Genomic DNA, 14,770 nt, shown 5'->3' on the forward strand with positions numbered 1-14,770 from the left:
CTCAGGCTGTTTCAGAACTCTGTGGCCCTGATCACCCTCTCCCTCTGTCTAGCGAACACCCCTCCTCCTTCCCACCCTACCTGGCCCTACTCTTTTTCGGTGCCCCCACTGGATCACCACCTTAGCACAGGCAGTTATTGTGGGTCTGTGGGTCCTCCCATGCTCCCCAACTGAAGGATGGGCTCCTTGAGGACAGAGACACGTTGCCTTCATCTCTACATCCCCAGCCCACAGGCCAGGGCCTGGCCCTGAGCAGGTACTTAATAAACATTTATCAAACGTGTGGCTGGATGTGAAGTGGGCCATTTGCTTTGTCTTGGAATTTGGCTAAGACTCCAAAGCCAAGGATAAACAGATGATAATACTCAATATTCTAAAGAGATACTCTCTTGTAGGATTTACTAAAAGATGGCAGAACCAGTCCAGCCACACGCCATCTCCAGCCTGCATAAAGGAAGGTGAGAAATTTGAAAGGTGATTCCTGGAAGCGACTTCATGGGAGTAGAGAGATCTCTGGCTCATCTTCACTACATCTAAGCGAGGGGGAGTGAGGGGGGACCCAGGAGAACTGCTAATGGAGATGGAGACTGTCTGCTAGAGACGGGACCCATCTCACTCCCCATCTGAGGCATGATGAGCCCCAGCAGCCCATTGGACCACCCCAGGGTACTGGAACGGGGCATGACGACAGAGCTCTTGAGAGTGCTTCGTTTGTGTCCCCTGGAGATACAAGTTGGGGGTCTCCATGAACAAGAGACTAGTGTCTGCTTCCTGCTAGAGAAGTCTAAGCCACCCTTGATGGGCAAGATGGAGAAAGAATAGTCAAGAGCTGAGAACTGCACTTGTACAGTTTGGTGGGGCAAGCGTGGATGGGTGTCGGTTGACCAAGAGGAGGCCATGGAAGGAGCTGAGCTTCAGGCATCTTGCTGGGATCCACACAAGCAGGCCAACCATCGTTCCAGAGGGTCCCAGTGGTTAAGAGGCTGTGGTATGTTCCATTAGGGTCTAGAGATGACAGAGAACCTCAAGGGATCCCTGAGACAGTGATGGCCCCAGCTGGGGTCAGGACTGTGCGGAAGTGCCTACAGGGTATCTGAAGAACCCACAATCATCTTATATGGGTCTGCCATGTTGGAGGGTGTGGTGGCCAGTGAGGACTAACCATGAGAGAATTACCAGTAGAACCAACTAAGTTGGAAGAGTTGCCATGTTAGTGTCATGCAGGCAGCTAAAACGCTAGTCTTACTGGCTTGAAGAACCAGAAGACAGAGTTTGGGTACCCACAGCAGTTGAAAGTGAAAAGAGAAATCCTGTAATGAAGACAGCCAAAGAAGAGGAGCCTTACATTTTGCATATAAAATCTTTCTGAATCTCTGGCTCACCCTTGATCTACACATGTGTGGGGAAGACTCCAGGTAGTCCAGCAAAGGCTAAAATAACTGAACAGGGTTTCCAGGTGCTGCTCACCAAAGGGAGGCAGAGTTTGAATCCACCCAAGTTACTTGTCTGCCAAAATGAAAAGTCAACACTCTCTGAAGGAATACAACAGATTCCAGAGTCTCTAAGCATATCATCCCCAAATGTCTAGGATACAACCCCAAAGTACTAGATTTCTGAGAAAATAACAGTCAGGTACTGGACATATGAGGAAACAGGAAAACATGACCATTCTCAAGAGAAAAGGCAATCAGTGGAAACTGGCCCCAAGATGAACCAGATATTGGATTTATCAGAAAAGGTTTAAAAACTACCATAACTGTGCTCAAAGATGTAAAGGACACTATGCTCATAGTGAATGAACAAACAGGATATCTTGGCAGAGAAACAGAAACTATAAAAAAGAACCAATTGCAAACTCTAGAATTGAAAAATATAACATCTGAAATTTAAAAAAAATGTTGGATGGGTATAATAGCAGACTGGGGAAGACCAAAGAAAAATCAGTGAATGTGAAGATAGATTAATAGAAACTATCCAATCTGAAGAACAGAAGAGAAAAAAAGAAAGCAGGGATGAACAGACCCTCAGGGATGTGAGGGATAATATAAAAGTCTTCCATAGGTTTAATTAGAGTTCAAAGGAAAAGAGAGAGAGAATGAAGTAGAAAAAAACATTTGAAGAAATAATGCCCCAAATTCCCCCAATTTGGTTAAAAATAATAACTTAAAATATGTGAACCCTTGAGATACAGTAGTCTGTCCCTGAAAGCAGTATACATGGTTCTTTAAATTTCTATAAAAACACAATTCCTGTAAAGCAAATTGTATATAAAGTAAAATATATATAACATAAATGAGGGACTTGCCCATTTAAATGGACTTGCATTAAAGCTGGTTATCAAATGAATCACCAGCCCATGATGAATCTGTCTTCCTAAAACTGGGTTTCATCCAGGGGTTTTAACCCAGAGCAAACAGAGAACCCTTGATGATAACGTCTGCTGTCCTGAGACCCAGGCTGCAGGCCCCAGGGTAGGGAGCAGGACAGGGCTGCAGCCATGGGCTGAGAGCCAATGAGGGGTCCCATGTTCTGAATGGGGTGCGATGGGGGTGGGGACTGACCTGAGGCTGGGCCGCAGGATGGCATAACCCACAATGAACTGCACTTTCTCCAGATTGGACATGGGTCGGTCTGAGATGGGTTCGTCAGGATCAAATGCCTCTTCCCTGATATTCAGCTGGCTGGCCACCTTGAAACCCAAAGGCGGCAGTCAGGACAGCTGAGATTCTTCCCATTTGCAAAGGAGGAAACCGGGCGGAAGCCTGGAATGCTGCCGCAGGCCAGCCAGCGGGCGGCAGAGCTGGGAACAGGCCCAGGTCCCCTGTCCCTGGGCTCACCTGGCCCGTGACCCTGGAGGACTGCTTCAGCTTCATGGAGGAGATGTCCTTGGTCCCTCTGTCCCTGAGGTTGGGCCTCTGTGGATGGAGACAGTTCTTGAGGGATGGTGAGCTGGGGTAGCACCTCCCAATCTGACCCAACAGTGCCTAGGGTGGGGCTAGTCTCCAGATCCCCCAGCCATTTCCCAGCCGATTGACAAAGCGCCGAGCAGCCCCTCATCTTGACCGAGCTGTGCAACACTGACAGGTGTGCATTGCCATCCTCACAGCTGAGTGAGGAAACAGGCGAGGGAAAGTGAGAAACTGGACAAAAGCTGCTCGGCCAGTCACCCGCCCTCTGGGAGGGCTCAGGACTGTCCTGATTCCAAAGCTTGGACCTCTCGCCAGCCAAGCGGGCTGGGTCTGAGCCCAGGTGCCCAGGACAGCCCCAGGCTATGGTCATTCTCTGTGACAATTTGGTGGATGAATTGGAATACACTCCACCCACTGCAAGGTAGGGCTTTCCCAGAGATGAGAAGATTCTAAGCTGCGGGGCCTGGTCTGGGTGGGGAGGGGTCTGCCCCCAGCCATCGTGATCTGCTGGTCTCCTTAGGCAGGGGTCACACCCTGTCCTGATGGTGTCATGAGAAGTTCCTGCCAAAATTAGAGCTCAATGTGGGACCGGGTCCAGGGCTGGGCACCAGCTTCTGGCTGGGCTAAAACTGGTTTGCCACACAGGGGACAAACATAAAACATGGTAGGCTGGCGGGCGAGGGTGGGCAAGGCTCACTCAGCCCACTGCTCCTCCTCGGGGGGCACACAGTGGGTGCTTAATAAGTGTGCAGGAAGGAACATTCGAGATCTGACCTCTGGGAAGCCAGTCCTCCCTGTGCTCACCTTCCAGAGGTGCCAGTGGCTGGACCACCTCCCAGCATCCCCTCCCTGAGAGGTGGCCAGCCTCCAAGGTGGCCCCCAGTGGCCCTTGCCTCCTGACATTCTCACCCACCGTGGCATGCAGGCATTGAAGCTTCCTTCCTGTTGTCTCTCTGAGGTCACTCATTGTGGAGGAAGCATATGTGAGAACACTCGGGCAGCACCACGGAGAGGCCCAGGTGGCCAGAGCTGAGGTCTCCTGCCAGCAGCTATGTGAGGGAGCCATTTGGAAGCAGATCCCATAGCCCTAGTCGAGCTTGGAGATGACAGCTTGACTGCAACCTCACCAGAGACCTTGAGCCCGAACTAACCAGCTAAGCTGTTCCTGACCCTCAAAAACTGTCTGAGATAACGAATGTGGGCTGTTTCAAGCTGTCAAATTTAGGGGGTAATTTGTTACACAGCAATGAATGACTATTACACTCTGCAGAGCCCACATCTCTAGAGGTCAGGGAGTCAGGGCTTGAGTTTGGGCAACTTCCATGTAACCCCTGGACCAGATCTGGCCACGTGATGCCAGGCTGCAGACTCCCTTAGACGTCTATGCAGTTGGTCTGCACACAGGACCTCACAGCTATCTGAGCTGAGGTATGGGGCACTGTGATATTGTGATTTCTAATAAGAAATATGTATTTGGTCTTTGTCCCCATTACTGGCACAGAGCTCCTAAAACCCTTGGAATTTCCTATGATAAAGGTGTCTTTTTATGTTAATGAGGTGACTTTTGGAAAGCACCTAAGGGTGGGTCTGGTTGCCAGGGGACAAGGGGAGGGGGGAAGGGCGGGAGATTGAGTTCAGCTGGCTCAGTGGCCAATGATTTCATCCATCGTATCTATGTAATGAGGCCTGCGGAAAACCCCAAAAGAACAGGGTTCAGAGAGCTTCCAGGTTGGTGACCACTTGGAGATTTAGCGAGAGTGGTGCCTGGAGAGGACATGGAAGCTGCTTTTTTTTTCCTATTATTTATTATTTATTTTTTGGCTGCACCAGGTGGCTTGTGGGATCTTAGTTTCCCGACCAGCGATTGAACCCAGGCCCTCGGCAGTGAAAGTATGGAGTCCTAACCACTGGACCACCTGGGAATTCCCCATAGAAGCGTCTTAATCTTTCCCCACACCATGCCCTATGCCTCTCTCCCATCTGGCTGTTCTGAGTTGTATCCTTTTATAATAAACCAGTAATGTAGTAAGTAAAATATTGCTCCGAATTCTCTGAGCCACTCTCGCAAATTAAACCCAAGGAGGGTGTCGTGGGAACCTCTGATTATAGCCAGTGGGTCAGCAAATGAGGAACAATCTGGACTTGTGCTGAAGCAGGGCTCATCTTGAAGGATGGAGCCCTTCATCTGTGGAATCAGACGCTATCTCCAGACAGATAGTGTCAGGATTGAGTTGAATTGTACGACACCCAGCTGGTACTGAGAAGTCTTGGCGTGGGGAAAAGTCCACATACATTGGAATTGGTGTCAGAATCAGAGGCAATCGTGGGACTCCTAATGCTGGTGGGCCCGAGTGCTATCGCTGCTGTGTCATTCCTTTGGACTATTTTGGTTAATTCCACTAAGATGACATCATGAAACCAGGGCTTTAGGAAGGACTCCTGACCAAACATGGATGTGAATTAACCTTCCATCAGAGGACAGGGCAGAACATGGGTAAGGAATTTGGTCTCTGAATTCAGCAGAATGGATTCAAAGCCCAGCTGTGTCACACGTATTCACTGTGATCTGGGGCAAGTCGCTTCACTTCTCAGTTTCTCTGGCTACAATAAACTTAATGATCCCTACCTTGTAGGGATGGCTCCACTGGAAATTAACTGAAGACAAGCAACTGGCACATAGCACGTCGCCAGTCAGTAATAACATCTGTTGTTAGTATTACTGTCCAATGTTCAGGTCAAGCCCAGTGTTCAGAGCCTGGGAGATCTTCTCCTATGATGACTGGATGAATTCACAAAGTCCTGGGTGTGATGCCTGACTCATGAGTTCCTGAGCGCCATTCAAGACTGAAAAGCCTCGGGGGCCCCTGGGTCCAGCAGGCGATGCTCACTCCACGTCTTGCCTCCCCCTTCCAGTCCAGCTTCCGGGGCCTGGGGACCCCGGAAGGGAGTACGCCCTTTGTGCCCCCGCCCACTGCGCACCTGTGTGGATCCGCCGTGTGCCGGAGGCTGGGCGCCACTCTCCCTGCCCGGGGTGTCATGGGTCTGCGGCATCACCGAGCCACCACGCAGGGTGTTCCTGGCAAAGAGCACGGGCTCCGGGATGTCACCCATGAACCTCAGGATGATGTTCCACACAGCCAGGGCGGCCTGGGGAGACGGGGACAGAGTGCCCAGCTGGAAGCCAGCTCCACGCAGCGGGGAGCCCACAGAACCCCGTCCGTGCCTGGTTCCCGCTGAACCAGGGGGAGGCCTGAGCCACTAGAAACCAGAGAACCAGGTACCGAGCAGTCGGCATCCTCCTCGTGGTAAAGCAGAGGGTATCGGAGGGGCCGCCGGATGTGGGTGTGGCTGGCTGATTTCTGAAAGTAGGTCACGGCGAACTTGGGGAAGGTGTACTCGGCCAGGCCATCTGCGTCCTCCTCGGGCTCCTCCATCATGGGGACCGTGTCCAGGTCAACCTCGGGTAGCTGCTGGGTCCTCTCTTCCAGATCCTGGGTGCCAGTGAGAGAGAGGGACAAGGGTCTGCTGTCCTTTCAGATGTGACCTGGCAGCGTGTGCATCTTTGGGGGCCAGGGAGCCCCAAGAAGGGTCTGTCTGGTTATTGACGGGGTGCAGAATTATCCACTGCCCCTTGTGTTGGGGACCTCCCCGACCCTCACCCTCGGTGGGCCCCTGGTGGGCTGCCGGGTGCTGGGCAGGCCTCGGTGTGAAAGCCCCAGGTATCTGGCACCCTCTGCCTGCAGACCTGGGCTCTCCAGACACCCCCCACTCCCCACCCGCTTCCTGCTTGCTTCTGTCAAATGCTCCTCCAGTGGAGGGGGGCCGGGCTGGCCGCACTGCACAGATGATTTGTTTTGGTGGGGGGGGAGCCTGGGCGGGGGGAGGGGGAGGCAGGAGCACCTTGGGGGGCCCCTAGGTCACTGGCCCAGAGCAAGATGCGGTGCGAGTCAACGGGACAGCTCCGGAGCTGCCCCCAAATCAGACACACCCTCCTCCTGCCGTGCGTTTTCTACCTCGGATCCCCAGGTCACATACTGCAGAGCGGCAGCCACCGAGGTGCTCTGTGACGGGGGCCAAACGCACGCGGGAAACGCTGCCCGATTGAAAGCCCAATGACATTCGCGCAGTAAGGGCTCTAGGAAGTCTTGCAGGTAAGAAACCTGCTCAACTTGAAAGGGTTTGACCACAGAGACCCTCGCTCCTGTTTTCCCTGCCTCTTCACCCAGGACCGCAGAACTCACTTCAACACCTACCTACTCCATCGGCTCCCCGAGCTGAGTCTTGGCTTTTCAGGAAAGCCTAGAGGTTGGCCCCTGGACATAGCCCCCCTCGCTGCTGGGCCGGCAGGGCCTATCTTACCTCGACGTGCGGTGTGGCCTGGCCTTCCGGCCCGCCCATCAGGGACGGCAGGAAGCCGAACACCTGTTCCACCATCTCCGTGTCGGTGACAGTGTCGTAGATGGACTTACGCTTCCTGCTGGGGACGGCGCTTGGGCTTTTCTGCTCTGCAGCAGGGATGACCAGAGACTCCTGCACAGACACCCCGGGGGGGGCCACGGTTAGCACAGGCCCAGCTGGGGCAAGCCCCTCCCGGGAGCCAAATAAACCTCCTCCCGCCGTATTTGTCCAAATCAATACATTTCCCTCTAAAATCCTAGGTTTTAAAAGCGACAGGGACTGGAGATCCACCAGCCTGGGCTTCTCCTTTCCCAGCGGATAATTAGAGGTCCCGAGAGGGAAGGTGCTTGCTTGTCCACACAGGGTACCACGCCAAAGCCCGAACACCCCCAGAACCTAGCTGCAAAACCCACTCAGGCCCACCTGGTCCCTTCACAAAGAGTACCAAGGCTCCCCTGGGAGGGGGCCCTGGGCCTGCCCTGGTCTGTGGCCCGTCCGGGGCCACGTGGGGGCAGGAACACGCTGCCGACGTGTCTGGGGCTCTGCACTCTTTCCTGCTCTGGCCACTGTACTAGCACTGTGCCCCGTGGACCCATTTTCATCTACGGAGCAGGGGAAGACTTCATCCTAGGCCCTCTTTCCTTATCACCACTGCCAAATGAGCAAGTTCTGAGGAGTGAGGCAGAGTCTCAGGTGCTCTCCGAATGGAGGAAATGGGATCACGCAAGGGTGAAATTTCAAAACGCAGGGATATGCATCTCGGCGCCGCTCCCCTGTTCCCTGCCCTCCCACCTCTCTTGCCAGGACTCTCTTGAAGGCTCCTCTTGGTATTTCTTGGTATTTTTGGACCTGGAGGGGGCAGAAGTGTCTGGCGAGAGCCCTATGTTGCTGCCCATTCCTTCCGCCTACCCTCCCTCACCTGGGCCCAGCCACCTCCCATCTGCCCGAGAGGGCAGTGACCACCTACATTGGCTTTCTGCCGCCGGAAGTTCCGCCGGACAGCTGCGCCCCTGGCGTACGCCTGGATGACCACCACTGCCCTCCTCTTGGCCTGGACCTGCTGGCGCACCAGGTAGCCCCTGCAGAGGGCTTGCAGCTGGACCATCCTCTGCCGCATGTCCTGGTACTGCTTTGCCAGCAGGTGGCTCCGGGCAATGGCCTGCAGACGCTCAAAACCCAGGAGGATCTGCGGAGGCAAGAAGGACGGGCACTCACAGAGAGGCCTGGGCCCAGCAGGGCACAGAGCAGAGAAAGGCCTTCCCGAGGGGACAGAGAGCAAGGGGCAAGGTGTCCTCACAAATTAGCTTTACAGCTACCTGCTTTATGGCATAAGCGCTAGTGCTAAAATTTTATGTGCCTGTGAGTACAAGCATATTAAATGAGTTAGTTACACTTGTAAAGCAGTTAGAACAGAGCCTGGCATCAAATTAGTGCTAACGAAGTCTTTTTAAATGGCGTCAATAATAAAGTAGTTTCCTGGGAGTTCTACCAGTAACAGAGAACTGGTTTGCGTGTCACATGAGTGATACGATTCCAGAGGCCTTGCTTTTCACACCTGCCGCCAAGTCCAGCCAGCTTGTGTGGAGCTGGAGTACCTGTGTGGAGGCCTATGGCCGGCTCCATCAAGCTAATCCCTCAGGGATCTTGAAAATAAAGAGGAAATGATAAACTATGAGTACCTGCTTCTATGCTGCAAACACACCCTAGGCCACAGCAGTCCCTAAGCCTCTGGGATGGCTCCTGTTGGCTTCTGAAAGACCAGCCTAACGGCTGCCAGGTGTGAGGGGTCATGCTTCATCTTACAGGTTTGGAAGTCACACAGACACACCTCCCAACTCCAGCTCTGCTGCTTACTGACTGCGTGCTCTTGGGGAAATGACTTAATTTCTCTATGCCTCGGTTCCTCGGCATACAGCGTTGGCTTAATAATAAATAAAATGGGGACTTCCCTGGTGGTGCAGTGGTTAAGAATCCGCCTGCCAATGCAGGGGACACGGGTTCGAGCCCCGGTCCGGGAAGATCCCACATGCCGCGGAGCAGCTAAGCCCGTGCACCACAACTACTGAGCCGGCGCTCTAGAGCCCGCGAGCCACGGCTGGAGACAGCCCGTGCGCAGCAACGAAGACCCAACCCAGCCAAAAATAAATAAATAAAATAAATAAATGTATTAAAAAAAAAACTACACCTAAGAAATTTAGGAAAAAAAATAAAATGACGCACACAGAGCAACAGGCCCCAAGGAGCCTTTCCATCCATGTCAGTTGCCAATGTGCCCTTGTGAGCACGGAATGAGGACAGGTGTGGGTCAGTTTTGCTGACGTGACCACGGCATGTCCCAACCACAGTCGCAGCCATGACCAAGGCAAGCAGTCAAACAGGCCCCACAGGACACGGTTCAAGGTTGCTCTGGTTTGCTTGTTGCGCAGACACTCGTTAGCAGTGCCTGGGGTCGAGGAAAAAATGAGGAAAAAATGCTTGAAACAGAAAATAATCAATCCATTAACTTATTCTGTTGCCTGGAAATTGGGAAAAAAAGCCACCATCTAATTTCAGAGCAGGTCATCTCATTCTAGCCCTGGAGATGCCCCCAATTCTGCAGGAGAACGCTTTGAAACCTGCAAACTGTGTGACCTGATGCTATGCTAAGAAGAGTGTGTGGGGTGCTGAGGTCTGGATCGTGCCTGTGGCTGGTGGGATGCTTCCTGCCCCAGCTCTCACAGTCACAAACAAACGTCCACATTCGTTTCTAATTGGACGGCTGCTCCCGCAGGCTCCGCCTCCCACGTGAGCCTCTCACCAGCTTGAAGTTCCTCCGGCTGCAGTTGCCTCTCCACCAGGCCTGGAGGGTCACAGCTGCCCGCCTCTGCCTCAGGAACTCCTTCCTACAAGCGGAAATGCAAGTCAGTGGTAACAACCACAGACATTTTAAAGCCTTTGGGGGGAAAACTGATTTTGAAGGAAGAGAGGAAATGAATGCCTACAATATTTCTTTTCCAGAAGCCTTTATAGGCTGAAAGACAGACAGGTTAGGAACTTAAAATCTACTGCCAACAACTAAATTTGTGAATGAGGACAGTTCAGTTCTTATTTATTTATTTAAATTGATCTTTTTTCTTTTTTTTTTTTCTTTATTTTTTTTGGCCACGCCACACAGCTTGCGGGATCTTAGTTCCCCAACCAGGGATTGAATCTGTGCCCCCTGAAGTGGAAGCGAGGAGTCCTAACCACTGGACCTCCAGGGAATTCCTGAGGACAGTCCAGTTTTTAGAGCGAGGAGAGTAAATTTCCTCATTTCCCCCAAAGATCTCTGAAGGGATAAAACCCATTTCCAACTTTTTATTCGTTGTCAGACTCTGCCCCCTCCTCTGGCCACCAGCCCAGGCGTTTACCAGAAATCAGGTCAGAAGTCTCAGGACCAGAGCTCCTCTCTGGGGGCAGGTCAAAGCAGAGGGCTGCCCCCAGACCCAGGCAGCCTGGCAAGCTCCAGCAGACTGCTCCCTCCACACGGAGGAACGAGGGCTGAAAACTGGAGGAGGTAACCTGAAACCTCGCCTCTGGGGAGTCAGAGGTGCATAGGGATGTACCTTTTCTCCCACACTTAACTGAGTTTTCTTAACACTTCTAATAATTTTTCAGGGTATTTTCTTAGGTTTAGGACAGTAGATCTCAATCATATTAAAAATCATCTTCGGGGAGTTGGGGGAGGGGGAATTGGATGAAGGTGGTCAAAATGTTCAAACTTCCAGTTATAAGATTAAGTACTAGGGATGTAATGTACAACATGATGACTATAGTTAGCACTGCTCTATGGTATATATAAAAGTTATTAAAAGAGTAAACCCTAAGAAGGATTTCCATCACAAGGAAAAGAAAATTGTTTTCTTTTGTTTCTGCATCTGTATGAGATGGTGGATGTTCACTAAACTTATTGTGGTAACCGTTTCATGATATGTATAAGTCAGATCATTATGTGGTACACCTTAAACTTGTACAGTACTGTAAGTCAATTATATCTCAATAAAACTGGGGGACAAAAACCAAAACAAACAAACAAAAAAGAACAAGAAAAAAATCATCTGGAGAACTTCAATATTTATTGATGCCTGGGTGCCGTCCAGTCCAATTAAGTCAGAATCTTTGTTGATGGGTGGACAATATATATTTGTATATCTGTCTATTCAATATTTTTTGGTGCGTGTACACACACACACACACACACACACACACACACACTCACATGATGATTCTAATATAAAGCCAAAGTAAACAACTGAGTTATCTTAAAATGAAGAGAATTTGTTTCCTTTCTAATATTTATACCAGTGGTTCTCAACTGGGGGTGATTCTGCCCCCCAGGCACATTTGGCAACTAAACATCCTGCAATGCCCAGGATAGCCCCCTATAACAAAAAGTTATTCAAGCAAAATATCAATAATGTTGGAGTTGAAAAACCCTGATTTCTATATTTTCTTTAAATTTCTTGTCTAATTGCATTGGCCAGAACAGCAAGAACACCATTAATTACCAATGGTGATCACTTCTGGGAAGACGGAGTAGACATACTTTCCCTTACTCCTCCTGTTAACTACAACTAAAACCCCCTAGACATTATATAAAACAAACATTAAGAAGACTCTGAAAGATGGAGAGAAGAAGGAAGACCAGCTAAGGATCTCAAACACAGTGGTAACTTCTCTGGATTTCTTTTTGCCTCACATACCCCAGACTAGGAGTTGAAGAAGTAGGCAATCCAGAAATGACAATGGGCACAGACCAGAAAGACCCCAAGAAAAGGCTTCTCTCTCTACCGAAAGGATCAAGAAAGGGGCAGTTTAGCAAGGCAGAAAACTTTTAGATAATAACCAAGTCTACTCCAGTGAAACACCATGTAAACGACTGTGGTTCCCCCACCTACACCAGAAGATGCCCAGTGGAAAGCCTAGACATCCACCCTCACCTGGGTTGTGTAGGAAGTCATCCTTGATGGGTAGTAATGAGCTCACCCCCAACAATGGCAGTGGAGACCACTGGGGAATCCTGAACCTGTATGGCCTTCTAAGCCACACCTCCCCGCCTCATGACCCTGCTTGCTGGTGCCCATGGCCGCTATTCCCGTGGCTCAGCCACTTTCTCGCATTTTGTCCTATCTGGGTTTCCAGGCCTTCCTATGGTTGGCAACAGGCCGACAGGATAGCAGGGAATGGCACCATGGGACCTGCCGAGCCCCCTGGACGTGGTGAGCGGGAGGGAGGCGGTAATATGGCTGATTTACTGAACCTGCACTGAAATTCAAGCGTTATCTTCTTACTGACCAGGGAACTGAGTCAAAGACAGTTCTTTCCTTCCCTCCAAAACCAGCCACCTCATAAAACCAAACCCATACATTCTCTAAGACAACTGAAGGAGAACGCCGAGATATAGTCGAAACCAGAGCTGACGCTTCATTGGGCTCTTGCTTCCATGGTGGAGTTTGCCCTCCACCCCAAAGATTCAAATAATGTATTAGAATTCTCTGGGCAACACAGGCTGCAGCGTCCCTGGTCAGGAGGTCCCGACAGTGCTTCTGCCTCGGTTACCCCGAGAGGGGGACCAGCGGGAACATGTGGCCCTTGGGGGGTACATGGTGGGTGGGTGTATGGGCTGGGAGGGGGCAGGGCAGGCACCTGTATCTGTAGCCCCGCAGGACTCTCTGGATGCTGACTGCAGCCTTGTCCAGGGCCTGGCTCCTCTGTACCGCCAGCAGGGTTTCCTGGTTTTCCTGGGATGGGAGAGATCTCATCATGCAGCTGCCCTGCCTCACCCCTACTCGCCCACCTGCAGCCAGAAGTCAGGGTGTCTCAGACTCTTCCCACATGGCTCCTAGGAGGGCGGGCAGGGGAAGGGGGGCTCCTAGGAGGGCGGGCAGGGGAAGGGGCCCTCATGCTGCCACCGATGTGGCTCAGAGCAGAGAACCGCAGCTACATCCCCAGCCCCAATCCAAGAACTTCCCATTTTAGTTCTTTCTTCTTGTTGATTCGATCTGGGAAATTTCACTTCTGCTCTGGAGAACCCAAGAGGGGGCAAAACATTTCCCCAAAGCTGTATTTTATTTCCCAAAATTCATGTGCAACGCTCATTCAGCTGTAATACAGATGCATGCTTGTTTCCATATAAACATGAATTCCAGCCTTTGCATAGAATTCAGAGTGTTGAGGTCATGAGCCGTATTCATCCCTGAGCGGTGACTTTCCCTGGCCCACTTCCCTGTTCCCCCTGGATCCCGGGCCGGAAGGAAGGGACTGTCTTTGCAGAGTAGAGCGCAGCACGGCCCTTTGGTAAGTGATGAGCAGAGGCCAGGGGCTTGGTGGCCTTTCCTGCCCCCATCAGTCTTGCATCAAGCAAGCACTGGGTCTCTGCGTGTGCCTGGGTGGGCCCTGGGGACACAGAGATGGACTAGACCCCCGACTGTGGCCTCAGGGAGCAGCCAGGGAGGGGGAGGGATGGAGGGGCGGGCACTCACCTCTCCTCCTTGGCCATCCATCCACGCTGACCCCCCTCTCCATACCGCACCCTCCTGGGCAGCGGCCCTGGGACTCTCCAGACCTCTTCCCTCTGCCAGCCTCACCTCCCCAGTGGGGTCTGAAGCCCCTCTGCTTCTTCCTTCCTGTCAAGCCCCAGAGTCCCAGCACAGGCAGACCTGACTAACGCATGGACAGACGGACAGACCGACTGGAGAGCTGGGGCTGGGAGGACAGACAAGGACGTTTGGGCAGGCTCTACGGGGGAGGAGGAGAGAGTGGAGGCCTCAGGAAGGGCAGTGGGGACGAGATGGGGTGCGGGGCCGGCTGGCAGAGCCCTGATTCTAGCCCTGATCTTCTCTTTCTCGCCCTGCTGACCTGCCCAAGTCGTGTGAGGCTAGGAGACACAGAGGTTCTCTCCCTGTGGCTCTCTGACCCAGTTCGCAATCCTGGAGGGCCCGAAGGCCAGCCTCAAGGGCGGGAGGCTGCCTCTGCGTGACCTTGAGCCTCCCTGTGAGTTGATGCAGAGGGAGGTGGGAGGTGGGAGATGGTGCTGCTTGTACTGGCCGGCCAAGGAGCTGTCATGGGGGGAGGGGGCGCACTGCCTCCTGCCTGAAGCCCCGCCTCTCCAGGGAGGCAGGGGCGGGGCTTCCCCAGGTCTGACAGCAGACTGTGGCCCCGGGCCTGAAGGGCTGTTCTCCGGGACAGTGGGAGACCTCCCTCAGCTCCTTCTTGCTCTCCCGCGGTGGCTTGGAGGCAGTCCCTCCTTCTCCTCAGGCCTTGCCCTAAATGTCCTCCTCTGAGAAGCCCCCCGGCTTTCACGGCCGTGCTCTCCCCGTGGCGCCCTCCTCCCTTCCTCCCTAGCGTGGCTTTCTTGAGGGCAGGGGCCACGCACGGCGCAGGCGCCCACGGGCACCAGACCAGCCACACAGGCTTCCGGAGGCTGAGGACCAGCACGTTCAGGG

The 14,770-nt window shown here is 52.6% G+C and overlaps 1 protein-coding gene across 2 annotated transcripts in view; it reads right to left on the minus strand.

Moving 5' to 3' along the window:
- MYO7B (myosin VIIB) overlaps positions 1–14,770 on the minus strand; it is a gene marked incomplete at its 5' end in the record, with an annotated part of 71,870 nt that overhangs the window by 20,546 nt on the left and 36,554 nt on the right. The window contains 8 exons of one of the 2 annotated variants that reach the window (XM_079923614.1): positions 2,562–2,689; positions 2,838–2,915; positions 5,889–6,056; positions 6,191–6,400; positions 7,269–7,439; positions 8,275–8,493; positions 10,105–10,189; positions 12,972–13,066. In XM_079923614.1, the coding sequence (XP_079779740.1) occupies positions 2,562–2,689; positions 2,838–2,915; positions 5,889–6,056; positions 6,191–6,400; positions 7,269–7,439; positions 8,275–8,493; positions 10,105–10,189; positions 12,972–13,066 (1,154 nt within the window). The remainder of the gene's footprint in view (positions 1–2,561; positions 2,690–2,837; positions 2,916–5,888; positions 6,057–6,190; positions 6,401–7,268; positions 7,440–8,274; positions 8,494–10,104; positions 10,190–12,971; positions 13,067–14,770) is intronic. The other variant, XM_079923615.1, reaches the window with a different exon arrangement.

Source organism: Stenella coeruleoalba (genome assembly GCF_951394435.1).
Source record: "Stenella coeruleoalba genome assembly, chromosome: 6".
NCBI lineage: Eukaryota > Metazoa > Chordata > Mammalia > Artiodactyla > Delphinidae > Stenella > Stenella coeruleoalba.